At 35.4% G+C, this 27,049-nt stretch overlaps 1 protein-coding gene across 8 annotated transcripts in view; it reads right to left on the reverse strand.

The window, feature by feature from the left end:
• TAX1BP1 (Tax1 binding protein 1) overlaps positions 1-27,049 on the reverse strand; it is a 93,826-nt gene that overhangs the window by 35,145 nt on the left and 31,632 nt on the right. For 7 of the 8 annotated variants that reach the window (XM_077856423.1, XM_077856421.1, XM_077856420.1 and 4 more), the window contains exons 6-13: positions 18,142-18,290; positions 17,964-18,054; positions 14,347-14,532; positions 8,243-8,467; positions 7,498-7,644; positions 6,431-6,551; positions 5,129-5,232; positions 1,586-1,711 (exon numbers count right to left, since the gene is read on the reverse strand). In XM_077856423.1, coding sequence (XP_077712549.1) covers positions 1,586-1,711; positions 5,129-5,232; positions 6,431-6,551; positions 7,498-7,644; positions 8,243-8,467; positions 14,347-14,532; positions 17,964-18,054; positions 18,142-18,290 — 1,149 coding nt within the window. The remainder of the gene's footprint in view (positions 1-1,585; positions 1,712-5,128; positions 5,233-6,430; positions 6,552-7,497; positions 7,645-8,242; positions 8,468-14,346; positions 14,533-17,963; positions 18,055-18,141; positions 18,291-27,049) is intronic. The other variant, XM_077856422.1, reaches the window with a different exon arrangement.

Below are 27,049 nucleotides of genomic sequence, written 5' to 3' on the forward strand. Positions count from 1 at the left end.
CAGGTTTGATAGATGATTGCCTGGGTCATGAATGTCAAGGAGTTATGATTATCATCATTATACTTGTAGCAATCCCTACTATAGACTCCTTATGCATAAATAGCAGTCGCCCTTACTTGTATGATCACCACCATGACAGCTAACATAATGCTCTTTCATGCTCTCTCTATATGTAGTAGCCTTTAATTTTACTAAATTATTTTTTTCTGGTCAATATGCAAAGACAAAAGTTCATATAAATTCAGTATTCACACTTTATAAATAATAAGTTGCCAGCCTTTGAAAACAAAATCCAGGGATCCCTGGGTGGCGCAGCGGTTTGGCGCCTGCCTTTGGCCCAGGGCGCGATCCTGGAGACCCAGGATCGAGTCCCACGTCAGGCTCCCGGTGCATGGAGCCTGCTTCTCCCTCTGCCTGTGTCTCTGCCTCTCTCTCTCTCTCTCTCTCTCTGTGTGTGACTATCATAAATAAATAAAATTAAAAAAAAAAAATCCACAGGGATCTCATAAATAATAATCTCATGAGTATGAAATTTTCATTCTGACAACAGATGAAGATAAAAAAGAACCACCAGTAAAATTACTATAATGTGCCACCTTCTCCACCCCACCCCCGGGGGGAGGCACCTAAATTCTTGTTGTCTTTAAAAATACTACATTTAAAAATTAGATTATAAGTATAATTAGCTATAATACAGCAAAGTTAAATAATTTAGAGCTTTTTGGTCTTCACTCACACACACATATGCAAATCATGTGTACGTATATATTCCAAAATATGTAAGATTATTCTTTAAAGTGAAAATATCTTCCCATTTATAATTAAACAGCCTGTTGATCTTTTTCTCTAACATTCTTAAAAATATCATTTACCATTTGGGCTTATTTGTTGCCTAATATTACACTGACGAAAAACATTTGTTAATTAAAATTGTATCACTTTGCAGTATTTTTCAGGATCACAGGTAACACATTTTGGTGATTCACTTAATAACTGATACACAAATTTTTAAATTTCTGATCATATATTATTATGCTCCCACAAAAATGTGAAGGCCCTAAAATAATTTTACACTCACATTCATGTTTGTTTCTAAGTGAATAGGAAAATGAAATGATCATTTTTCATCTTAAAAACTAAGAATGATTTAAAAATAGAATTTTTCTTAAAGATTTTACTTATTTATTCATGAGAGACACAGAGAGAGGCAGAGACATAGGCAGAGGGAGAAGCAGGTTACATGCAGGGAGCCTGATGAGGGACTTGATCCCAGGACCCTGGGATCACGACCTGAGCCAAAAGCAGATGCTCAAACCACTGGGCCACCCAGGTGCCCCTAAAAATATTATTTTAATGAGTTAATTGAGTGCACAGAACTAAAGCCACAATGGCAATGCAAAGGAGTATTTATTTTCTCAGTTCATAGTTATATTCAACTATAACATAGCTGTACCTTTTTGTTTAATATATACTATCCCAATTTCTTACATTAAAATTGCACATTAGATTGATAAAAATTATAGCTAAAATACTTGCAAAAGTACCAGCTACACTATGTCTCAAGTTATACAAATACCAAACTTACTTTGTAATTGTCTTCTACTTCAGCTAGTGCTAGTTTTACATTTTCAGCAATCTTCACCTGTTCTTTCCATTTCAGTTCCATTTTTGCAAGTTCATCAGCATACTTATTGCACTTTGTTTTCTCATCCTAAATGAAATTAGCATGATTACCAAAAGATTTTAAATCCAGAAAGAGCCAATCTCTATAAACATATTTAGATACGTGCTGAATGTCTCATTGTAACAATTATAACAGTATAAATATTAAAATAACCAAATGTCAAAACAAAAAAACAGAAAACCCAACCCAAATGTTGGTCAGTGGAAGATAGGACAAATCATTTTAAACCCATACAATGGAGTAAAATATATTTAAAAGAACAAATTAGATCTACAAAGTACCACGGAAAAATGTCAAATTACATTAATTGAAAATAGCAAGCTGCAAAAAAAAAAAAAAACCAGAATAGTACTCCTATTTTTAAAAGTTAACACACTTTTATATGATCTCTATACAGTGCTGTGTAGGGAAATATAAACAAAATATGAATAGCTTTTATCTTTTGGAATCAGGATCATGAAGGTAACTTTTACCATCTTTATTCTTTATTTCCATAATGCCAAAAGATTTCACAATAAGCATATGTTACTTTTGCAAAGGGAGATAATAAAAAATATGATTATAATGACATTGCTTCCAGTCATTGGGATGTCCTGAACAAGATAATCTCTAGGTTGACTTCTCATACATTGCTTCTTCTCTACAACTCAGAATGTTAAAAGGAAGGAGTTACAAATAATAACAAAAGGATACAATGGACAACTTCATTTTGAATGCCTTACATTCCTTTTCTTTTTTAAGATTTTGTTTACTTATTCACGAAAGACACAGAAAGGCAGAGACAAAGGCAGAGGCAGAAGCAGGCTCCATGCAGGGAGCCCGATGTGGGACTCGATCCCAGGACCCCGGAATCATGCCAAGCCACCCAGGCGTCCCTTGAATGCCTTATATTCAAGGTAAAAGTTTAAAACTATGCTTCAAGCAACTCAAGAAAAAGTCTTTAACAAATAATGCTAGATTAACTTAATATTCATTCCTATATATATACCTTTCACATCACACACAAAAATAAGCTTAAAATGAAAAGAGACCTAAATGTAAAACCTAAGAGTATAAACCTTATAGAAGATATGAGAACATCTTTACAAGTTGGATTAGGTAAATATTTCTTAGGACATAAAAAGCATAGAATGGAACCTACTTAAGATTCTCTCTTTTGGGATCCCTGGGTGGCTAAGAAGTTTAGCACCTGCTTTCGGTCCAGGACACGATCCTGGAGACCCAGGATCAAGTCCCACATCAGGCTCCCTGCATGGAGCCTGCTTCTCCCTCTGGCTGTGTCTCTGCCTCTCTCTCCTTTGTCTCTCTCATGAATAAATAAATAAAATATTTTTAAAAGTTTCTCTCTTCCTCCCCTCCCTCTACCCCCCCACACTCTCTCTCAAATAAATCTTTTTTTAAAAAAGAGCAAACTAATAAATCTGTATTTAATCAAACTTGAAATTTTTTTCCTAAAAACCACCATTAAGGAAAGGGCAAGTCACAGACTGGGGGAAAATATTCACACATGTATCAGACAAAAGACATGCATCTAGAATAAAGAACACTTACAACTCAATAATAAGATAATTTTTAAAATAGCAAAAGATCTGAACTCTAATAAAAAGGAATGAGCTACCAATAAAAGCAACATGGATAAATCTCTAATTATTCTGAAAAAGGATAGAAAAAAAGTATAAACCATATGATTACACTTATAAAACCTGTACAAAAGGCACGCTAATCTGTAGCGGCAGAGGGCAAGCCAATAGTTTCCTGGGGATGGGGACAGAGGGAGGAATGAGTTGCAAATGGGTACATAAAAACTTTGGCAGGTAATGGAAATGTTATCTTGACATTGTAATAGTTTCACAACTATATAAATGGCAAACTGATCAAAATGAAGACTTTCAATGTAAGCCGTTTATTAGATTTCAACGCAGGGGGCATTTAGCTTAGGAACATTCTATCTTCCTTTCAATAATACTATATTAAGGACATTTTAAAAAATTCATCCAGAATTGTCCCAGACCTGATGAAAAAAGCTTAGTCCCTTATAAACAACTATTTGGAACCCAAGGGTAATAAAACCGTTCTAATCAATCCTTCTACAGAAGGAGGATCCTCTGAAGCAGCAAAAATGTTCAGCTTAAAGTTTAAAAAATTTCGGGCACTTGGGTGGTTCAGTCCATTAAGCAGGTGCTTTCAACTCAGGTCATGATCTCAGGGTCCTGGGACTGAGCCCAGGGCCAGCTTCTCCCTCTGCCCATCCCCTGCTCATGGGTGTGTGCGCGCTCTTTCTCTTTCTCTCAAATAAAATCTTTTTAAAAGAGTTTACAAATTCAGGACACCTGGGCGGCTCAGCAGTTGAGCATCTGGCTTCAGTTCAGGGTGTGATCCTAGAGTCTGGGATCGAGTCCCGCATTGGGCTCCCTTTTAGAAGCCTGCTTCTTCCTCTGCCTATGTCTCTGCCTCTCTGTGTCTCTCATGAATAAATACATAAAATCTTTAAAAAAAAAAAAAAGTTTAAACATTATTTAGAAGACAGTGACAAAATGTTAATTACTACACTAACATGAACTAATGTATGAACCTCATCATTCTATAGTTCTAAATATCCTTGCCCTCTCTACACACACGGAGAAACATAAACCAAAAAATTAACAAAACTCACACATACAAACACAAAACACTTTTGCTTCCCTTCTCCAAATCAGGTATAAATGAGAAGCATTTTCCTTCTGTCCTTTTTTTTTTTTTTAAGATTTTATTTATTTGAGAGAGAGAGAGAGAACGCGCAAGCATAAGCGGGGGGAGCAGCAGGGAGAGGGAGAGGGAGAAGCAGGTCCCTGGATGACCAAGAAGTAGGACGTGGGGCTCAATCCCAGAACCTTGGGATCACAACCTGAGCCAAAGGCGGGTGCTTAACCAACAGAGCCACCAGGTGCCCCACCAACCCCTCGTTCTTTAAATACTCTACGAGTGAATCCTACCAAGACAGCTGTAAAACTGAAATGTATGAAGAATTCCGTTTACAACAGTCAAAATAAGTAACACCATAAAGGCAATAGTTCATCTGGTTAACAGTCTCTTTTTCCACTTTGTAAATTTGGTTAAAGATGTGGTAAAATCCTTTGCTACTCTTACAGTAAATGTAAAAAGAATACTTCCTTTTTATGATGTTCAATAGCAAGAAGAAAGACAAAAATAATCAACTTCAATTAATCACTTGCCCATTATTGAGAAAGGACATTAGAGTTGATAGAAAATTTTAAGAGCATGAGTTTACATACAGGCCTACATGAACAGGTGCATAGAACCCCTTTTCATCACCTCAAAAATGAAACTAAATGTCAGTAAATGGGTATGAAAAAGAAACCCCAGAATTTAAAAAAAATCCAAAAACAAAGATAAGCTAAGACACTTTACCTAATCCATCTTTCACTTACAAAACAGCTAGCTTACCTGCAAGAGTTGTCTACATTTATTGTATTTTTCTGTTTTGTCAGCAATTTCTTTGGTCATTTCACAGACTTGTCCCTTTGTTACAATGTCAGAATCTGTCTCAGCTATTACAAGGCAGAAACAGTATTATTAAAAATTACTTTGCCCCTTAAATTATCTTCTTGCTCAGAATAACAAAGGTCAGTATACTGTGAAATAAATGAAATACTAAAGGAGAGAAATATCTGAAAACATCTATTCATACACTCAATAAAAATAAGATAAATTCAACATGAGAATTTAAATGTTAGTTTGTCCAGAAACAAGCTCACATTCAATAATGAAAAGGACTATTTTTTTTTAACTAACTAAAAATAGTTTTTAAATGGCACACTTGTTCTCTTCATATAACTAAACAGGATAAATAGAAAGCCATACTCTGATAAAACACCTAAGTCATTTTTCTAGTCCTTCATTACTATTCTTCATGTCTTATTAAGTAAATAATTTACACAACACCACTCTAGATACGAGAGAGGATGTACAGAAATGGAAGTCAGGATCCTGTTCAACAGTGGCTGAACCTAATTAAATATTTAGTAACATGGGAAATTTATAATACATTTAAAAAGTCTACAACAGCAACTACTCCAAACACTACACAAGGAAATGTATTTTTATATACTCTAGTGCCGATTTTCATAATTGTCAAATCTCTTCACATAAGGTGAAAAAAATTAGGCCAAGTGAAAACCTAGAGTTAATTCATATTTTCATTTCATATATTCACTAGATCTTTCTAATCTGTTCTATAAATTAATAAACTAATAAAAATTTAACTGATCTACCAACAGGTACACTAACCAGAAAGTACCCTAATGATCTCAAGAAGTCAGACACACACAAAAGAAGAAAACCATGAACAGAACAGGGGATTTATTTTTCCCCCAACAGAATTATACAATTAAAGCTCCCATAAACGCTTCAAAATTCCATAGATTTAGTGGAATAGTAATTAAAAATTCAACACTGGCTTTTTGTCCTATAGCCTAAGGGCTATCAGCATTTAAGCTTATAAACTACAGCTCATTTAATACTTATGAATTCTCTCATGAAGATAAATACTAGGTTCACATATTTTGTATATTTCACATGCATGACTTTCTTACTTTTAGGCCCCTACTTTATTTTTGCCTTAATTCTCTCACTTGTAAGAATTTTTAGAAGCTCCCTTAAATTCATATACCTGGAACAAGGAAGTATAAAGTAAGTATCAATATTGTCAAGGCAGGACAGTATGCAAAAGGTCTAAACAATTTTTACCTGCTGAAGGTGCTGGCTTTACATCTATAGTAGAGGCAATAGTAGCTGGGTCTGTGTTTATTGAGGCATCATTCACTTTTTGCTGATTCCCAATTTTCTTTAAGACACTGTTGCTATTGGCCTATTCAAAATGTTAACAATAAATTATTATAGGAGTTTTATGTCCTTCCTTCAGTAACTGCCATATAAAGAAATTCTGAGAAGTTGACAAAGCTGCTACTGCATTTTAAAGGCCAACAAAGACTAAAGGTAACAACATATATCATTCTCTACTAAGTGACCGAAGTATTATAAAAGAGAAAATTTTTACTTTGGTTTTCATTGACAAACCATCAAAATACCACCAAAACAAGACACAGAAAACTCCTAAGTCATCTACTGCAAAATCATAATATACTTACAGGCCCCAAACCAAAAGACATACATGTGGGTCATACTTAAGATATTTTTTCACAAAAGCCTTCCTAGCTTAACACATGCATTTCTATGAAAAAATCTGTACCAGGCAGCCCAAGTGGCTCAGTTGGCTAACTGTTTTGCCTTCAGCTCATATCATGATCGTAGAGTCCTGGAATCGAGCTCATCAGGCTCCCTGCTCAGCAGGAGTCTGATTTTTCCCTCTTCTTTTCCCTCTGCCTCTTTCCCCAATTTGTGCTCTAATACATTTTTTAAAAAGGGGGGATTTAGAGGGAAATGGTCAAGAAAAGAGGACCCTCCTTCCTATCTTTTTTTCCTGCTGCTGCCCTGTTTTCCTCTGCTGGTTTTCCAGCAAATAAGAATTCTAGATTAAAAAAGGTATGAATCACTACAATATTAGACCAATGACTTCAAAGCAGACCACTAACTTCAAATCAGCAGAGATAAATAATATTAAAAAGGTTGATATTTAGAATATTATAAATCTGGGGGCACTTGGCTGGCTCAGTTGGAAGAGTATATGACTCGATCTCAGGGTCATGAATTCGAGCCCCATGTGGGATGCAGAGATTACTTAAATAAATCAAAGCTTTAGAATATAAATTTGATTTGTAAAGAAAAATATTAGATATGTGTTCAATTGTCCTTACTGATTGGTCTGAAAGTTTGTTTATTTGTTTCTGGAGCCTCTGGCATTCCTTGAATTTTTCTTTATAATGATCTGCTGCCATCTGAAGACGAAGTTTCAAATCTTCAACTTCTCTTCTCAGTTCGTGTTCCAGTGTATCAGTCTTTTCCTATGACAAAAATACACATACACTTCCTCTCAAAAAAAAAAAAAGGTTAAAAATCTCCGATCTCATAATGTAATAGTAAATTCCAACTTCATTTTCACTTTCTTCTTTCTGGCTTTTAATTTTTATTTGTTTTGGAGTTTTGGCAACAGAGCCACAATTAGCTCCTAATAAATTCAGCTTTATATTCTTAGGATCAAGGTTCATTAAAAAACTAGAGAAGAACAATCCACCTCCTGAGGAGTAAGTATTACCCTGTTAAATAACCATAATACCACTTTATGAAGCTAATAAATAAGAAATTCCAAATAAAGCAATATACAACTGACATCAGAAAGTTTAACAATAAAACAATAATAGAGCAGCTTAAAAAAAAAAAAAATAATAGAGCAGCTTACTAACCATTAGGCATTTGCCTGCATAAGTTTTTCTTAAAGCTTACATAAATTTCAACCCAAGGAGTTACAATGACTAAATGAAATGAATGGAAATTTAAATTTCTGTGATAAGGAATCTGACCTTATTTTGATATACTTGTTCTCTTCTGTAAGCTTGTAGTGAGTTTTTGATCAAAATGAAAATTCAAAATTAACCACTTTACCTGGTCTTTTTTCACAGCATTCAGTTTAAGTTCTGCCAGTGCATCAGCTAACTGCTTTTTTACTTTCTCATTTTCCAAGCGTGCAGTATGCAGATCTGCCATTGTTTTATCTCGCACATTTACAGCATCACTAAGTTCTTTTGCCAGAAAGACAACTTCTTGCCGAGTTGCCTGGACCTGTTCCTCTGCTTTACGAAGTTGCTCTTTCAAAAAAAAGGTATCTTCCTGAAGAAAAGCAGATAAATATATTTGTAATAAAGCTATTAAAATAAAAACAGGAGAAACAATTTTTATTCATATTTCAAAAGATCTAAAACTTCAAATTAACTATTTTTTATTCCTTAGATGAAAGTACATAAATCTATAAAAAACTTAAGATATGACTCTGTTAGAGTCCATGTAACAACCCAATGCACTCAGTATCTCTATTACTTTAAATACATGTAAACTGAAGTTCAGAAGTCAAGCAACGTGCCCAGTACTTAAAAGCCCTAGCTTAAATGGGAATTCAAATGAAAGCTCCTGTCCCCAGGGACGCCTGGGGTGGCTCAGCGGTTGAGTGTCTGCCTTTTGGCTCAGGACATGATCCCAAAGTCCCGGGATCGAGTCCCACATCGGGGTTCCTGCATGGAGCCTGCTTCTCCCTCTGCCTATCTCTCTGTGTCTCTCTCTCTCATATGAATAAATAGGAAGGGAGGAGAGGGGAGGGGAGGGGAGGGGAGGGGAGGGGAGGGGAGGGGAGGGGAAAGGAAGGGAAAGAAGAAAGAAAGAAAAGAAAGAAGAAAGAAAGAGAAAGAAAGAAAGAAAGAAAGAAAGAAAGAAAGAAAGAGAAAGAGAAAGAAAGAAAGAAAGAAAAAGAAAGAAAGAAAGAAAGAAAGAAAGAAAGAAAGAAAGAAAGAAAGAAAGAAAAAGAAAAGAGAGAAAGAGGAAAGAGAGAAAAGAAAAGGAAAGAAAAAGAAAGAAAAAGCTCCTGTCTCCAAGAACCTTTAATGACTGGAAATACTGACCCTCATTTTTTAAATAATTACCAACAAGAATAATTTCAAAAACTTGTCATTCCAAAAATTATGGTTAAAATAAATCTATTAACTAACTTAAAACATTTCCAATGTAACATTAATATACTATTACATATCATTCATTATGAAAACACAGAACAGATTTAGAACTTAATTCTAAAAACAAAGTATTGATATGCAAATAGCAAAGATGAAGCACTAGGAAAGTAAAAATTAACACTGCTTAACCTAAAAGTATCTTTATTTTTTTAGGATCTTATTAGAGAGAGAGAGTGTGCACATGCAGGGTTAAGGTCAGAAAGGAAGGAGGAGAAATAAGACTTCCTCCTGAGCAGGGAACATGATGTGGGGCTCGATTCTAGGACCCTATGATTGTGACCTGGGCTGAACACAGATGCTTAACCGACTGAGCCACCTATGTTCCTCTAAAAAGTATCTTTTAAAAAAGTTAAAATTGCTGGTAAGAAAAAGGGAAGAAAAGTGAAAATTGCCATGATAAAATTATTTCCTTTAATATTATAAGCCCAACAAATCCACTTTAACTTTCCTATTTTTATCTCTGTACTAAAAGTTACAAACTCAAGAAAAGTGCAACTCATTCTTCGTTTTTAAATTCTTAGCTCCTGGAACACCTAGGTGGCTCAGTGGTTGAGCGCCTGCCTTTGGCCCAGGGTGTGACCCTGGAGCCCTGGGATCGAGTCCCACATCAGGCTCCTTGCATGGAGCCTGCTTCTCCTTCTGCCTGTGTCTCTGCCTCTGTGTGTGTGTGTGTGTGTGTGTGTGTGTGTGTGTGTGTGTCTCATGAACAAATACATAAAATCTTTTTAAAAATCAAATGAATGAATGAATGAATGAATTCTTAGCTCCTGAAGCACCAGGCTGGCTTAACTGTGGAGCATGTGACTCTTGGTCTCAGGGTTATAAGCTCAAGCCCCATGCTGGGCACAAAGTCTATTTAAATAAATGAATAAATAAATAGCTCCTTAGAAGAAAATAAATGATTATGTACTGTTAGGTAGAGAAAATCTTTACAGATATTACATTAATAGATCTATGTAAATATCACTAGCTTCTATATGTCAAAAGGAAAAAAAGAAACAACAAAAAACTCGAAATTGTTTGGAATATATTCAGAAAAAGACACAATAATACTGATATAAACATATTTTCTAGTCAACAAGAAAAAAACTCTCCCCCCTCCCCCCAAAAAAATTCATTTCATGGAATGACCATGAAATTTTTTTTAAAAGAAAAGGCCATTATGCAGATTAAAAAAAAAAAACTCCTCAACAAAGAAGTTAAAACAAATACCATTTTCTTTCAACTGACAAAGATTCAAAAACAGGAATACTCCAATATTTTGATGACATTAGGGAAATTAGCACATTTATAAACCGGTGGGCTATGTATCTGTAAGTAGTATAGTTTCTCATCAGATTTTTACAACATTCACAACACCGTTAAAAAGCACATAACAACAACAACAATAAAAAGCACTTAACTTCTGATCTAGCAGTTTTATTTTCATGAGTTTCAAGAAAATAAAAAGTATGTACATAAGTTTAGCTTCACAGGGATTCAGTATCATTACTAAAATAATGAAAAATTATTAAAAATTGAAAATAAGTAATAGGAGAATTTACTATAAATTCTACAATATATCCTTCACACAATGAAAGTCTGTGCTGCCATTACAAACTGGAGTATATATATACAATGGGGTATTTTTTTAAAGCAATTTGAAAATAACTATGAAATTATTCTGGTATGTATGTGAGCCTACATATCTGTAGGAGGAGGTTTACCTCAGCATGCTTATAAAAGCTAAAGATTGTACACAACAAAAAACAATCACATACTACAACACAGCTATTAAATAAAACAAGGGATTCTATGCAGCTGTTATAGCAACTGCAGAAGACCTATATGGGTACTCATACTGTAAGATGTCCAGATACTCTATAAAAAAATTTTTATGCCTTTTTTTTTAAAAAAAACATTTTCGTTATCTATTCACGCAAGACACACAGAGAGAAGCAGAGACACAGGCAGAGGGAGAAGCAGACTCCATGCAGGGAGCCGGATTCAGGAGTCAATCCAGGACTCCAGGATCATGCCCCAGGGCTGAAGGCAGACACTCAACCACTGAGCCACCCACCCAGGTGTCCCTCTATAAAATTTTCTTAAAAGGTTTTAGAACATTATATATATTCTTAGTTTATATAAAAATGTAAATTCTATATGTACATTCATAGATTTCTAGAAAAATTTAAAATTCTCTAAGACCTATCTGGGAAGGGATAAGGGTTATTTTTACTTTATATCCTTTATATTTTACAGATTTATTTGAATTATGATATAACCATGACCTTGTACTGCTTTACAAAAAAAACTTTAAGTTGTAACAATTAATGGGGCTCCTGGCTGATTCACTTGACTCTTGATCTCAGGGTCATGGGTTCAAAGCCCTACATTGGGCATAGAATTTTTTTTAAAAAAAGTTTCACAAGAGTCTATTTTCTCAGGTATTTTTAAACCTGTTGTTTTCCTTACCGAGGTCTTGTTTTCATAGGAAAGAGATGTTAGAGAAAATTTTAGCATTTTAATGAATTAAATACACTTTTCACCTCTGTACTTCCAATGTGCTATATTAAATATCCTGAAAAGTAACTTGGGTGTTAATCATAAATTCTAAATGTCATGCAGAACTGACGTTTTAGGTGTTATATTAGTTACACCTGAGTATATTTAATAGCAAACTACTGAAAATGAAATAATACTCATTCATAAAAGAAATATATCAGGGTAAACCTGCCCAATCTAGTATTGCGAAGCCATTTAAAAAAATTCGAAGATATCTCCCTGAACAGATATGGAGTAATTTTTTTCAGTTTATATTATTCTATTTTAAAAAGGTGCAAAAAGTATATCATGGCAATTTTTTTTTAAGAGAGAAGGCAATAGACAAAAGTTTGTGCACATACACATGCTTATTTTTGCAGAAAGAAACAGGAGGGGGGTACCTGCATGGCTCAGTCATTAAGCGTCTGCCTAAGGATCAGGTCATGATCCCAGGGTCCTGGGATAAAGCCCCACATCAGGATCCTGGGCTGGAGCACAATATCAGCCTCCCTGCTCAGCGGGGAGTCTGCTTCTCCCTCTTCCTCTGCCCCTCCCCTTGCTCATTCTCTCCCAAGTAAATAAATCTTCTAAAAATTTTTACAAAACTAAACAGGAGGATAAACTGGAAACTAATGAAAATGTTTTTTAAAGATTTTTATTTATTTTTTCATGAGAGACACACAGAGGGAGAGAGGCAGAGACACAGGCAGAAGGAGAAGCAGGCTCCATATAGGGAGCCCAACGTGGGACTCGATCCCGGGACTCCAGGATCACGACCTGAGCCAAAGGTAGACACTCAACCACTGAGCCACCCAGGCGTCCCAAAAATGTTTTTAAATATGGGTATAAGGGCTTTTTAGGGAAGACAGACATCAGAGTAAATTTTTTTATAATTGTTTTTACTTTTGAATGATGCAACTATTTAATATATTCAAAACAAAATTCAATCAAAAGGTTCAGAGAGTAAAATCTAATCTTAGAATTATTGCAAATAAAAGTTAAGCTGTATAAATATTCACTGTCCATAAATGTTAAAAAGTTAATTCAAATAACTGTTGAACACAGTACTCTGTACATCCTTACTGAAATAAAATCTAAGAAAAAGGCTTGAAAGAATTTTATTTAGAAGACATAGTTGGGAGTGGTTCAACACTTCTGAAACTATTGGTGTGTGTAACAGGGTAGACTACTTGAATAAATATAATGATATGTTGGAAACAAGGGCTCTCACAGAGAGAAGAGATAAATATGGAATGGAGGAAGAGAAGGAAGAATCATAAAGTACTGAATCTGAATTGGAGAGAACTATACAAAGACTTTAAATGTTTGTCCAACGAAAATGCAAAGAAGCAAAGGCCCCTAGTAGCAACAGGATCCAATATGAAAATACCAAAATACTATTAATTTCACAATATTCCACCCTCTTCCTCTGTCCTTCCCCCTGCTCACGTTCCAAAATAAAATCTTAAAAAAAAAAAAGTCTAGAACAGCTCCCTGGCTAAATATGAGACAATCTGGGTATGAAAAAGAATAATGATGATGTATGATACACTGAACAAAAAAGAATCCCTAAGTCCACAGTGATATGAAAAGAAGGGAGAGGGCAACAGAGAACCTCACTATAAAAGAACACCTACTAATAAATGTAAAATAGTAATTTTTTTTAAATCACCATTTTGTAATCATTAATGTAATAGTAACTGATGCAGGTGAAAATCATCAAGGAATAAAAACCATTAGGTGAAAGGCTACTGGGGACAAGGATGTTCGTATCATCTCCAAGTATTGTCCTACATATTACTCAATAATCATAAAGAAGGAAAAAGCACCAATATAATAGATTCAGGCAGACATAACTTTAAACAAATTATTAAACCTAATGTCAAGAACAGAATTGACATTATGTGACTTTTGATAACACTTCAGCAGAATTTATAAAAATCATTTATGCCTTTTCTTGACAAAAAAAAAAAAGTTTGACCTGAATCTAATCATAAAGAAATGATATATAAATACAGATTACAGACCATTTTCTCACACAAGCCTGAATTCTTCAAAATTATCAATGTCATTAAAAAATAACAAGGATAGGGTCTCTGTTCTAGATTAGAGCAAACCAAGAACACAATAATCAAATTAATGTGTGATCTTTACCCCTGGGTCAAGAAATTTTAAAGGTTATATAGAAACATTTGGGACAATTTGAATATACTAAAACTATATACAGGAATGAATATTATCTTATGAATGTTGTATTTCTTAAATATGTTAATGGTTTTGGTGGTTATACGGAATAATGTACTTGTTGACAAGGAAGACATGCTAACATACTTAAGATGTAATGTCATAATCCCTCTAAATTTGAAATTTTTCAAGAGAAAAGGTTGAGGACAGATTAAAAACCACTATATTTAATAGACATAGGTTTTACAATCTTCAAATACATATTGCAAAAGTACTTACCTTACTTGAGGTTGTAAGCAAGAAAGCCCTTTGCAGATTTTCCTTTTCAGCCAAACAGAACTGCAGCCTGCCAATCTCTTCTTTGAAATGAGTAATCATGCTTTCTTTGTTCCCATCTAAATTCTTCAAAGTCTGGACCTCTGACACCAGTTTGGTATTTTCTATTTCGGTATTCTTCAGATGTACCTGTAACAGTGCTTGAAAATGTCAAGAAAACTCTAGTTCCAAAACTAAATTTCTCAAACTTCAAAATACCAATGTTTCTCTCTAACCTAAGTATGATCAAGGAATTGGAAGACTTACTAGACAGGGAGTCAAGAGACTCAAGGTGTATCAAATGACTAATATACAGGAACAGAACATAGCCTAAGTTTGAGTTTTTGTTTTTAATTTTTCATAGAGGTTATATATCTAAGGTCTAACAACATTACCTGACCTCTTAAGTCTTTTCCATTGATTTAATAAATTTAAGTTCTCTTTAAAAATGCAAACCGATTTGGTTGTTCTTTTGGAGGAACAAATTATTTTATAGGTATAATCAGAAAGGCATGGTGAGATTCTGGAACACTGAAGAGGTACATTCAAGAACATCTTAGGGGTGGCTGAGTGGCTAAACGGTTGAACAGCTGTCTTCGGCTCAGGACATGATCCTGCACCAAGCTCCCTGCAGGGAGCCTGCTTCTCCCTCTGCCTAGGTCTCTGCCTCTTCTCTGTGTCTCTCATGAATAAATAAATAAAATCTTTTTTTAAAAAAAAGTGTTTTATCAATTCCTCTAAATTCTGACAGGACAGGGACAGGTCATATGATCTCATAGGGGCTAGAGGAGAGAAACAAAAGGAATCGCCCTGGTTATTTATATAAGCCACCTGAAAGGGAAAGCCTGTTTCTGAGATGAACAATATAATGAGGTCTTATCATAGTAAGTATAGTCTCCTTGCCATTAAAAAAAAAGAAAGAGGGCAGCCCTGGTGGCGCAGCGGTTTAGCGCCGCCTGCAGCCCGGGGTGTGATCCTGGAGACCCGGGATCGAGTCCCACATCGGGCTTGCTGCGTGGAGCCTGCTTCTCCCTCTGCCTGTGTCTCTGCCTGTCTCTCTCTCTCTCTATGTGTCTCTATGAATAAATAAATAAAATCTTTTAAAAAAACAAATAAAAATAAAAATAAAAATAAAAATAAAAATAAAAAAAGAAAGAAAAAAACCCACAAAACAAAAATCTCTAAGGAAGTTTTACTTCCAATTTTTGCGGATACACACATACAAATGAAATACTGCTTGGAACACTGGGAGGCTGGGGGAAAGTATATGCAAATGGAAATTCTGATGTCACTTTGATCCCAAGTGATAAGCTTATGGAAAACTAGAGATATTACCATACTATAAAAGAATAAATCCCTAAGGCACCTCATTCTTTCCCTTCCTTCCTTACTGCCCAGTCTTTTGCAAAGGACTCATCATTCAGATGTAAAACACACACAAGTCTGCAGAAGGTGAAAAAAAGCAAAGTATAAGGGATAATTTAGAGCAGTAAAGGAAAAATGCTGAATTTACCTTAAAATGTGCTTGTTAACCCTCTACAAAACATCAGAAGTCCTAGTCTCAGGACAGAAAGAAAAAGCAGGATGGAAATAACATCTTTAAGGATAGATCTTTCTCTTTCCAAAATAACTCTCCTAGTTGTCATTCATTACACCTCTTCAGCATCACTGTTTTAACTTAAGGACCTTCCTAAACCCTTCCCAATACTAAAGAGAAGGCCTTCAGAATTCATCTCATTATTGAATTGAAATGACTGAAGACATACACATTCAATCTTATTTATTATCTCCCACTGTGCTAAGAAAAAATAAAAGCAATTATCCACAGAGAAATAATGCTAAGGTCTTTTCCTGGCAACAAAACTGAAATATTCTCAGTGAAATTCATTGAGTAAAAAATTATTCAAGATGCCAAATTTTCGCTTAAGAAGTGCTTTACAACTTTAAAAATAAACTGCATTTGGAGGAGGTTTGCAAAAACACTGTATAAACAGTAATCCAATTGTATCAATTTTTCTAGATGTATTTATTATTTCCCCTTTTCACAAAATGTGTTCAAAAACCAAACATTATTTTGGGGCATATTTTCTTAAAGGGTCAAATCGTAAAATCGTAAAATCACCCACCAGTGAATCATGTTTTGGGAGTGACAAACATACATGCATGCATGTACGCACACCCTGGGGATAAGCTATTCAAGAAATAAAATGAGTTTAACACAGTATGTAAAATGTCCCCATCCATCCTTTCTGTCCTAAGGTGTATGGTGTATTCAAGACCTACCTTCTAAAATAGCAAAAACAAAAACAAAACAAAACCACCTTGACTTGAAAAATAAAAAGGAAGGGGACACCTGGGTGGCTCAGTGGTTGAGCATCTTGGGGTGTGATTCCAGAGTTGCAGGATCTAGTCCCACATTAGGCTAGTCCCACATTCTCCCTCTGCCTATGTCTCTGCCTCTCTCTCATGAATGAATAAAATCTTTAAAAAAATTTCCTCATCTGGAAATGCCTTCAAGAACTGCTGTTAGCTACTTAAGATAAATGTCTCAATTTATATTTACATTATTGGTAATTAAGCTAACCATTCTATTTCCAAATCATTCAAAAAAGAAAAACTTCAGAAGGTGAGGATTAGAACATTTTTTTAAATGACATTTTCTGAAGAATATTCTCAAAGTCAAACTTTAAAACATGACAATTGTCACTGAAATTAATGCTCTAAAACATATGGTGTTCCTAAAAGGGGAAACATTTGGTTTTATAAATTCTGATAAACATTAGGTAACTTGTTACTTTGACTTATTATGTATCACCTGCTAAGTAACTAAAATACCAGCAATTCCCTGAAAACTTTTAGGGACTACACACTTGAGAGGTAGTTTTCAAATAGATCCCCAAATCCTCTGATACTTCTCTGCAAGAAGGGAAGCCCAACTCCCCTCTCCTTAAGTAGTGGCTTGAGCCAAGTGACTGGGCTTCTAATGAGCAAGATAAAGTAGAAGAAATAACATTCAACTTTGGTGACTAGGTCATAAAGTACACTAGGACTTCCTATTTGCTCTCTTGGAGAGCTCACTCCAAGGGAAACTGGCTGCCATGCTGTGAAAACATTCAAGCAGCCACTGAAGATGCCACATAGCCCACACAGCAAGAAACTGAAGGGCATCCTGTCAAGAGTCATTTGTGTGAGCCACCTTGACTGCAGATCCTCCAGTTCCAATTAAGCCTGTAGCTGACTATAGCCCTAGTCAACATCCTAAATGCAAATGACCAAGACATCCTAAGCCAAAACCATGTAGCTAAGCTCCTTCCAAGCTCCTGACCACTGAATTTCAGAGTAATTTGTTACACAGCAATAGATAACAAATAAAAATGAAATTAAGGGCAGCCCGGGTGGCTCAGTGGTTTAGTGCCACCTTCAGCCCAGGGTGTGATCCTGGAGACTCGGATCGAGTTCCACGTCAGGCTCCCTGCATGGAGCCTGCTTCTCTCTCTGCCTATGTCTCTGCCTCTCTCTGTCTCTGTCTCTGATGAATAAATAAATAAAATCTTTTTTAAAAAATGAAAGTAATAAAGTACCTTATAAAGTTCCTTCTCATCCTTTTCTGTCTTCAATTGACATTCCAGTTGTTCTCTTTCATACTGTGCTTTCCTGAGTTTATCCTTTAAACTGAGTTAAAGTAACATTAATATAGACCAAAAAAATTCATTGAAACATTTCTGAAACAAAAGTATTGTTGAAAACCATCAGAAATACCTGTCTAATTCAGTTTCTTTTTCAATTGCTTTATGTGTCACTGACACAATATCTTCTTCAAGTTGGAGAGCTTTGGATGTAGCATCATTGTATCTCTTCTTAAACTCTTCATTTTCTGTTTTTAAGCTTTGTGATACTTCAATAAGATCCTTAGAAACAACAAAGTATTTTGAGAAATGTAACTTCTAAAACAAATGTGCATATCTTGCAATATCCCATATTTGTCCCCTCTAAAGTCTATAAACTAAGATTAAAAAACTAAACCTGAGACTGAAGGTTACATTCTACTTTTCGTATACCAAATTAAACATTTATTAATTTTTTTCAGACTTCCCATATACCCTGTTTGTTGATTCCACAAGCTTCTCCACCAGAGGGCAGGCAAAAATGAGAAAAAAAAATTTTAGTCACTTTCATTTTTGACATCATACTTTTCAATGCTACTCTAGTGATAAATCAGTTTCATATGATACTATCACAGTTAACACCTTCTCAAAAAAACGAAAAACAAAATATCCTTCTCTTCTAGCACAGATTCATTAAGTGCCACCAATAATTATACCAAAATACTAATTTAAGGTATGTGCCTGAAGCGACGTTACTAATGATCTGATCACTCTGGGACTCAGAGGCCTGAATATGCAAAGAAACAGAAATATAAAAGTAGTAAATGCAATAAAAAAGTTTCTATTTAAAATATATTCCACCACAAACAATTTAAAAGTTATAAAAATTTTAACACATTAAGACAATTAAGGAACTTACAAGAACCTGATCAAGCTCCTCTCTAAATTCATTTCATGATCTGTAACATGAAGATAAAGCTTTTTCTCCCTAGCTAATAAAATCATGAGAATCAAATTTAACAATGTATATGGAGGTACTTTGTTATGAAAAGCTATACATCAAAGAACTGATAAGACAAATTATTTTGTTAAAAAATGATTTTAAAACTTCCCATAATGAAAGTGCCACCCACCTAGGCAACAGAAGCTAAAGTAAAGCACCATGTTTATAATTGAAACATAAGAAACGTTATATAGTATTTATAAGCCACTTTGATTTTCATAAAGTGAAATATCACTTAAAATATATTGCTAGAATATGAAAATTACTGTGTTGCATCTACACTTCATTTAAAAACTCGTCACAATAATGGTCAGATATATTCTGCTGGTTTTATTTTTGCTCAGCAAATGTTTCTTTACTAAATTTGCAATATTAAAGATTGTTACATAAAACTAAATGCTTATCATGCTGAGTAAAGTAAACGTCAATGGGAGAAAGACAACCATATGGTTTCACTCATAATGTGAAAAATAAGAAATAGTCAAAAGATCATAAGGGAAAGGAGGAAAACTGAGTGGGGAAAAATTAGAAAGGAAGACAAACCATGACAAACTCCTAACTCTGGGAAACGAAGGGCTGCAGAAGGGGAGGTGGTGGGTGGGGGAATAGAGTAACTGGATGACAGGCATTAAGGAGGGCACATGATGAGATGAGCAATGGGGGTTATACTATATGTTGGCAAACTGAATTTAAATAAAGTAAAAAACTAAGTGCCTTTCTGATTCCAATGACAACACCATAGAAATAAGTAACATTCCCTCTGCTGTAAACTGTTGTCAATATCCAATGATTCTTGCAAATCTTAAAAAATGTGATAGAGAGCAAATGGGGGCCCACAGCAGACTCCAGAGGCGGGGCTCCATCCCAGGACCCTGGAATCATGACCTGAGCCAAAGGCAAACACAATAGACTGAGCCATCCAGACGCCCCAATTCTGCAAATCTGACACATTTTTCAGTTATCTGTCTTGCTGATTTATAAAGAGAGCCAAAGAGGTTTCTAAACAGTTTTTTGTTTTTGTTTTTTAATTTTGTATTGTTAGTTTTGCCACATGCTCTCTTGGCACTGCAAATAGGCTACAGATTTTATCCAGGTATCTCTTCTTTCAAGAAGACCACATTGCCTAGAATCTATAATTATTGAAGTTCCATAACAGGTAAACAACATTCTAAAAGTGTATGGGGGCAAAACTAGAGAAGATTCATAAGCAACTAAATGCAAAACAAGAACTTAATCCTTTATCTAGGAGCCAGTTAACTTTACAGTGAGTCACAAATTAATTCTAATGTAACTTAACAGTCTTAGAATCTTTTCCTGTTACCCATAAAAGCACCTAAGCTTCTCAGCATCCATACCTATTTTCTAATGGCATGAAAATGCTAAAGATTATTCTTCAGGCTACTAGTTTTCTTGTATGAGTGAAGCATTACATCTCAATTTGGCTAAGTCTTTTCACAGCATGAAAATGACATACAACTAAAAATCCTGCTTTCTTTAAAGCTGACTTTAAAAAAAATAAAATTTAGAATACAATTTTTGAAAAACACTTGAAATTTGAGAGATCCATTCAGTCAATATTTGCAAATCATGCCCCAAAACTAATTCTATTAAAGTAACACTTAGACTAAGTCTGCTACACTGTGCATCAAGATAAAAATAAGGCAAAAGGAGACTAAGAGACGGGCATCTCAAATTCATGTAGTGGATTTCTTCCCCTTCTCAAATGTTAAAGAATCCCTACCATGAATCCACTATTGACAATTCTTTCAAGTTGTAATTCTCAAATATGAACGAGAGAAAAAAAATTAGTCACTTATCTGTGTGGATAAACATGCACTAAAAATATCTAAAGTAACAATACACTTATTCTCATGATTGAAAAATAAATTCTGATTACAAATGAATACATTTGGAAAAAACATAGTATCATGGACAACTACTTAAAAAGTATGGTATTCTGGATTCAAATGTATACAGTGGTAAAATTTAGTAAATTAGTAACTGAATACTCTAAACAGCAAATTACTGGCCAAGAGATTATGTTATTTATGGAAGTTGTGAGATTTTAAAGATTTTATTTATTCTAGAGAGAGAAAGAGCATGAGCAAGTGAGGGGAGGGGCAGAAGCAGAGGAAGAGAGAATCGCAAGCAAACTGCACTAAACTCTGGAGCCCGACCAGGGAGCTCAACACAGGGCTCAATCTCACGACCTTGAGATCATAACTTGAGTCAAAATCAAGAATCAGATGTTTAACCAACTCACTGAGCCACCCAAGTGTCCTGGAAATTGCATCATTTTAAAATAAACCTTACTCATCTGATTTAATCTGGCTTTTCTCAAACACTCTGCATCTTGAAACCAACTAAAATACTAAGCTATGCAGATACCTACATAGAATGTAAGTGTACCTTACATTCTATGTAAGGCCAATGCTCAACAAGGCAGATTTTTGAAAAATAGGGATGCCTGGGTGGCTCAGTGGTTGAGGGTCTGCCTTTGGCTCAGGGCATGATCCCGTGGTCCCAGAATCAAGTCTCTCATCGGGCTCCCTGTGGGGATCCTGATCCTCCCTCTGCCTATGTCTCTGATTCTCTCTCTCTCTCTCTCATGAATAAATAAATAAAATCTTAAAAAAAAAAAAAAATCACACAACTGATGCCTTGCTGGCTCAGTTGGGCATGCAACTCAATCTCAGGGTGGAGAGTTCAAGTACCACATTGTGGGTAGAGAAATTTAAAATTTTTTAATTTTAAAAAGTTAAAAATCACAAAACTCATCAGGAAAACAAACATGGGAAGAGGAACTGAATAAACATTTTTTCATAAACAATATACAAATGGACAATAGGTACATGAAAAAGGTACTCAACATCACTAAACATCAGGGAAATGCAAATCAAAACCACAGTGAGCTATCTCCTCATATCCGTCAGGATGGCCATCATAAAAAAGTCAAGACAGGGATCCCTGGGTGGCGCAGCGGTTTGGCGCCTGCCTTTGTCCCAGGGCGCGATCCTGGAGACCCGGGATCGAATCCCACGTCAGGCTCCCGGTGCATGGAGCCTGCTTCTCCCTCTGCCTGTGTCTCTGCTTCTCTCTCTCTCTCTCTGACTATCATAAATTTAAAAAAAAAAAAAAAAAAAGTCAAGACATAACCAACTCTTGGTGAAGACGTGGAGAAAAGGGAACCTTTGTACACTTTTGGTGTGAGTACTATCGAAAACAATATGGAGGTTCCTCAAAAAATTAAAACTACCATATGATCCAGCAATCTCACTTCTGGGTACATATTGAAAGGAGATAAAACCAGGATACAGAAGAGATCCACACTCCCATTTACTGCAATTTACTGACAATGGTCAAGATACAATCTAAGTGTCTATTAACAGATAAAAGGATAAAGAAGATATGGTACATATATACAATGGAGTACTATTCAACCATGAGAAAGAAAATCCTGTCATCTGCAACAATACATGTGGACCCTGAGTGCACTCTGTTGAATGAAATAAGCCAGACAGAGAAAGACAAACACTGCATAGCACCACTTATATGTAGATTCACTTATATGTACTTAAATTCATACAGAAAAAAGGGGGGGGCCTCCCACGGCTACCAGATAGAAGAAACAGGGAGAGGCTGGTAAAAAGGTACAAAGTTTCACTTATAAGATGAATAAGGTCTAAGGTTCTAATGTATAAAATAGTGACTATACTTAACACTGTACTATTTAACAGAAATTTACTAAGAAAACAGAACTTAAATGCTCTTTAAAAAAAAATAAAAAACATAAATGTGGGACGCCTGGGTGGCTCAGCAATTATTCATCTACCTTGGCTCAGGGAGTGATCCTGGAGTCCCAGGATTGAATCCCACATCAGGCTCCCTGCATGGAGCCTGCTTCTCCCTCTGCCTATGTCTCTGCCCCTTTTTCTGTCTCTCATGAATAAATTAAAAAATCTTAAAATAAATAAAAACTTAAAAAGAGAAATGTGAGTTGACAGATGTGTTAATTAACTAGATAAGAATCCTTTCACAATGTATATGTGTATGTATAGCAAAGCTGAAAAAAATAAACTAGAAAATATCAAAGATACAAGTCTTATAAAACCATAAAAATGCATTATCTTACACTTCTGTATCAATCTATACAAAGATTACGAGCTAGTTTAAACTATACAAATATATTTTAGGAGCAAAGTATTATAAGTTTCCTGAAATTATTACTTAGCAAATCAGGTATAAAATGAAAATTGGCCTTAAAGAAATTTATTGATAGGGGGATCCCTGGGTGGCGCAGCGGTTTAGCGCCTGCCTTTGGCCCAGGGCGCGATCCTGGAGACCCGGGATCGAGTCCCACGTCGGGCTCCCGGTGCATGGAGCCTGCTTCTCCCTCTGCCTATGTCTCTGCCTCTCTCTCTCTCTCTGTGTGACTATCATAAATAAATTAAAATCTTAAAAAAAAAAAAAGAAATTTATTGATATACACACCTAAGTTATAAGGATCACTCCTACAACATTAAAATGAAGCCTCTATAGGGCAGCACCTGGGTGGCTCAGTTGGTTAAGCATCCAACACCTGATTTTGGCTCAGGTCATACTCTCAGGGTTGTAAGACTGGGCCCCTCACTGGACTCTCTCTGTGCTGAGCCTGGAGCCTCCTTTAAGATTCCCTCTCCCGGGGATCACTGGATGGCTCAGCGGTTTAGCTCCTGCCTTTGGCCCAGGGCATGGTCCTGGAGTTCCAGGATCGAGTCCCACATCAGGCTCCTTGCCTAGAGTCTGCTTCTCCCTCTGCCTCTCTCTCTCTCTCTCTGTCACTCATGAATAAATAAATAAAATCTTAAAAAAAAAAAAAAAAGATTCCCTCTCCCTCTGCTCCTCCCTAATAAAAAATAATATAAAAATAATTTTAAAAAATAAAAGTCTGTGTTTTTTTTTTCCTCAATGATAATCCATTTAAAAAAAAAGTTAGAAAGTCAGTGGTTATCATAGCTTCAAAACTGGTTTTCGGCAATTCTAACATATAAGGATATATATGTACACACACACACATACTCAAGTGTGTGTGTGTGTGTGTGTGTGTGTACTTGAGCCAATTCCTATACTAAGCAGTTTAAGTGTCTTAAATTACCTCTGTCCAAAACTCATTATCCAATACAGTAATAAATACAGCTTTAGAAAAGAGAAACCCAAAAATATAAAGAGAAGTCTGCACTAGCCAGAGCCAGCATGAGAAATCTTTCATGCCCTCTCTCCTATACCTCTGATAACTCCCAAATGCCTCACAGTACCTCAAAGTATCCTACCTAGTTGATGAAACTTAAGATGAAAACAATATGAATATATACAACAGTTTATAACATGCTCCTTGCATTACTTAAGCAATACTGCTTTTGTTTTCTCAAAAATAATTTAGTTTAAAAATATCCTGAAGTACATCTTATATTAACAACATTCGAGTTAAGAATGTAATTTATTTTATGGGGGAAAAAACCTCAACTCATAGTTTAGACTCCAAAACATAATACACCAAACTCTAAAACTTAACAAGGTGACAGTTCATTTTAGTCCTATTCAAAAAACAAGACTCAAGATCATTGGTTTCCTGTGCCTTAATCTTCTGATTTTCAAATATGTATCTAGCACTCCAAAACAGAAAGAACACAATGATTATACCTACAAACAGTTAATCTTATGACTAAAAAAATGTAAAGATTGGGTTAAGAAAAAGACTAACCAATACAATGGAATATCATTTGACAGTGAATAAACTACTGATACATACTATACCATACATGAGCCCTGAAAACATTATCCTAAGTGAAAGAAGCCAGTCACAAAGGCCACACATAATTTCATTTATATACAATGCCCAAAATACACAATCCATAGAGATAGAAACTTAGCTTCGTGGTTGCCTAGGACTGAGGGGGAAGGAAATGGAAAATGACCACTAACAAGTACAGGTTTCTACCAGGGTGATGAAAATGCTCTAAAATTAATTATGGGGGAAAACTGGGTAGCTCAGTCAGTTGGCTGGCTGCCTTCAGCTCAGGTCATGATCCCAAAGAGCCCCATGGCAGGTTCCCTGCTCAGTGGGAGTCTGCTTCTGCTTCTCCCTCTCCCGCTCCCCCTGCTTGTGCTCTTACTCTCACTCTCTCTCTCAAATAAAAAAATCTATAAATAAATTTAAAAAATTAGATTATGCTAATGGATTCACAATTCCATAAATGTAAGAACCACTAAATTGCATACTGTAAAGTGCTAGACTTTAATGATATGTAAATTATACATTAGATCTCAATAAAGATGTTTTTTTAAAAAAAGATCAATTACGGGCACTTAGGTGCATCAGTCAGTTAAGCATCTGCCTTCTGCTCAGGTCATGATCTCTGGTTTCAGGAGCAAGCCCCAGATCCAGGGATCAAGCCCCTTACCAAGCTTCCTGCTCAGCAGGGAGTCTGCTTCTCTCTCCCACACTCTTGAGCTTGCACCCGCACCCTCTCTCCCCTCTCCACCGCTCTTTTTTTTAAAAATCTTGTTAAAAAATCAATTAGATAAGTTCACATCTTTAGTCCCTATGGGCAGAAGTACAGAGTGTCATTAAGAGCAATGGAAGGAGCCAGACTGCCTGCCTCTACCATTTTACATACTGTTCGACCATAGGCAGGTTAAACAACCTCTCTGTGCTACCTTTGTAAAATTCATATTTTAAAATGTCTATTTAATAGAATTAAGTTAACATAAGTCAACACTCAGAACAGCACCTGGCTTATATTAAGTATTCTATGGGTTAATTCTTATTAATCAGTCTTTTATAGTAGTGAAAAAACACAAAGTTGAACTAGAAATGAATGTAAAAATTATCCTTAATAAAGCAAATAGTTACTTTTTAAAATCTAGGGTATACATGAATAATGGAACATACACATCACATTAAAATATAGGCAAAATACAATATGTAACTTATGAGCTCTCAATTTATAGATGTTATTTGGTTTCAGTTTTAATCTACTTTGTAATCCTACTTTATTCCTTCAAGCAGCCAATTACACAATATAACCTAAAATATAATTTAAAAAATAATAATAAAATAAAATATAATTAAATGTAACACTTAAACCAATCTGTTTTTGATAACCTTCACACATCCAATTCTTTTCATTTACAAAATAGGAGTGTTCTCTCTATTGGCATTTTTTTTTTTTTAATTTTTATTTATTTATGATAGTCACACAGAGAGAGAGAGAGAGGCAGAGACACAGGCAGAGGGAGAAGCAGGCTCCATGCACCGGGAGCCCGACGTGGGATTCGATCCCGGGTCTCCAGGATCGCGCCCTGGGCCAAAGGCAGGCGCCAAACCGCTGCGCCACCCAGGGATCCCCTCTATTGGCATTTTACAATAAAAAGTATTTATAAAAGATAAAAGATTTATAAATAATTATTATAAACATTTAACTTAGTATGTGTCAAGTATTGAATGGATAACAAGCTAATCTTATTTTATATAACAATGAAAAATGCAACTATGTCTTATACCATTAAGAAACTGAAGGTTGCTCCAGAACGTTCCTAGTAAACTGTCCATTATAAAATTTTAAGTGAAATTGTAGATGATATATCATAACAGTCCTTCAGGTATTCAGTAGTATACATACCCAAAGAGAAGACATTTAGAATTACTGTATCAAAAAGTGTTTAGAATTCACACTATGGAAGAGATTTAAAACCAGTGCCAAGATATGTAATGGATTTTATAAGCCACCCAATTTAAGACAAGCAAGGTGTTCTATCTGACAGGAAAGCCTGCCTGATTAGATAGGTAAAAAAGAATTTCTTTTTAAAAAAGCCCAGGGGACAAATGGGTGGCTCAGTGGTTGAACATCTGCCTCTGGTTCAGGGCATGATCCTAGGGTGCTGGGGATCAAGTCCCGCATCAGGCTCCCTAGAAGCCTGCTTCTCCCTCTGCCTATGCCTCTGCCTCTTTGTGTCTCTCATGAATAAAGAAATAAAATCTTAAAAAAAAAAAAACTAGTAATGAAAAGAACTATTTCTC

This window comes from Canis aureus, chromosome 18 (genome assembly GCF_053574225.1).
Source record: "Canis aureus isolate CA01 chromosome 18, VMU_Caureus_v.1.0, whole genome shotgun sequence".
In the NCBI taxonomy this organism is placed as follows: Eukaryota; Metazoa; Chordata; class Mammalia; order Carnivora; family Canidae; genus Canis; species Canis aureus.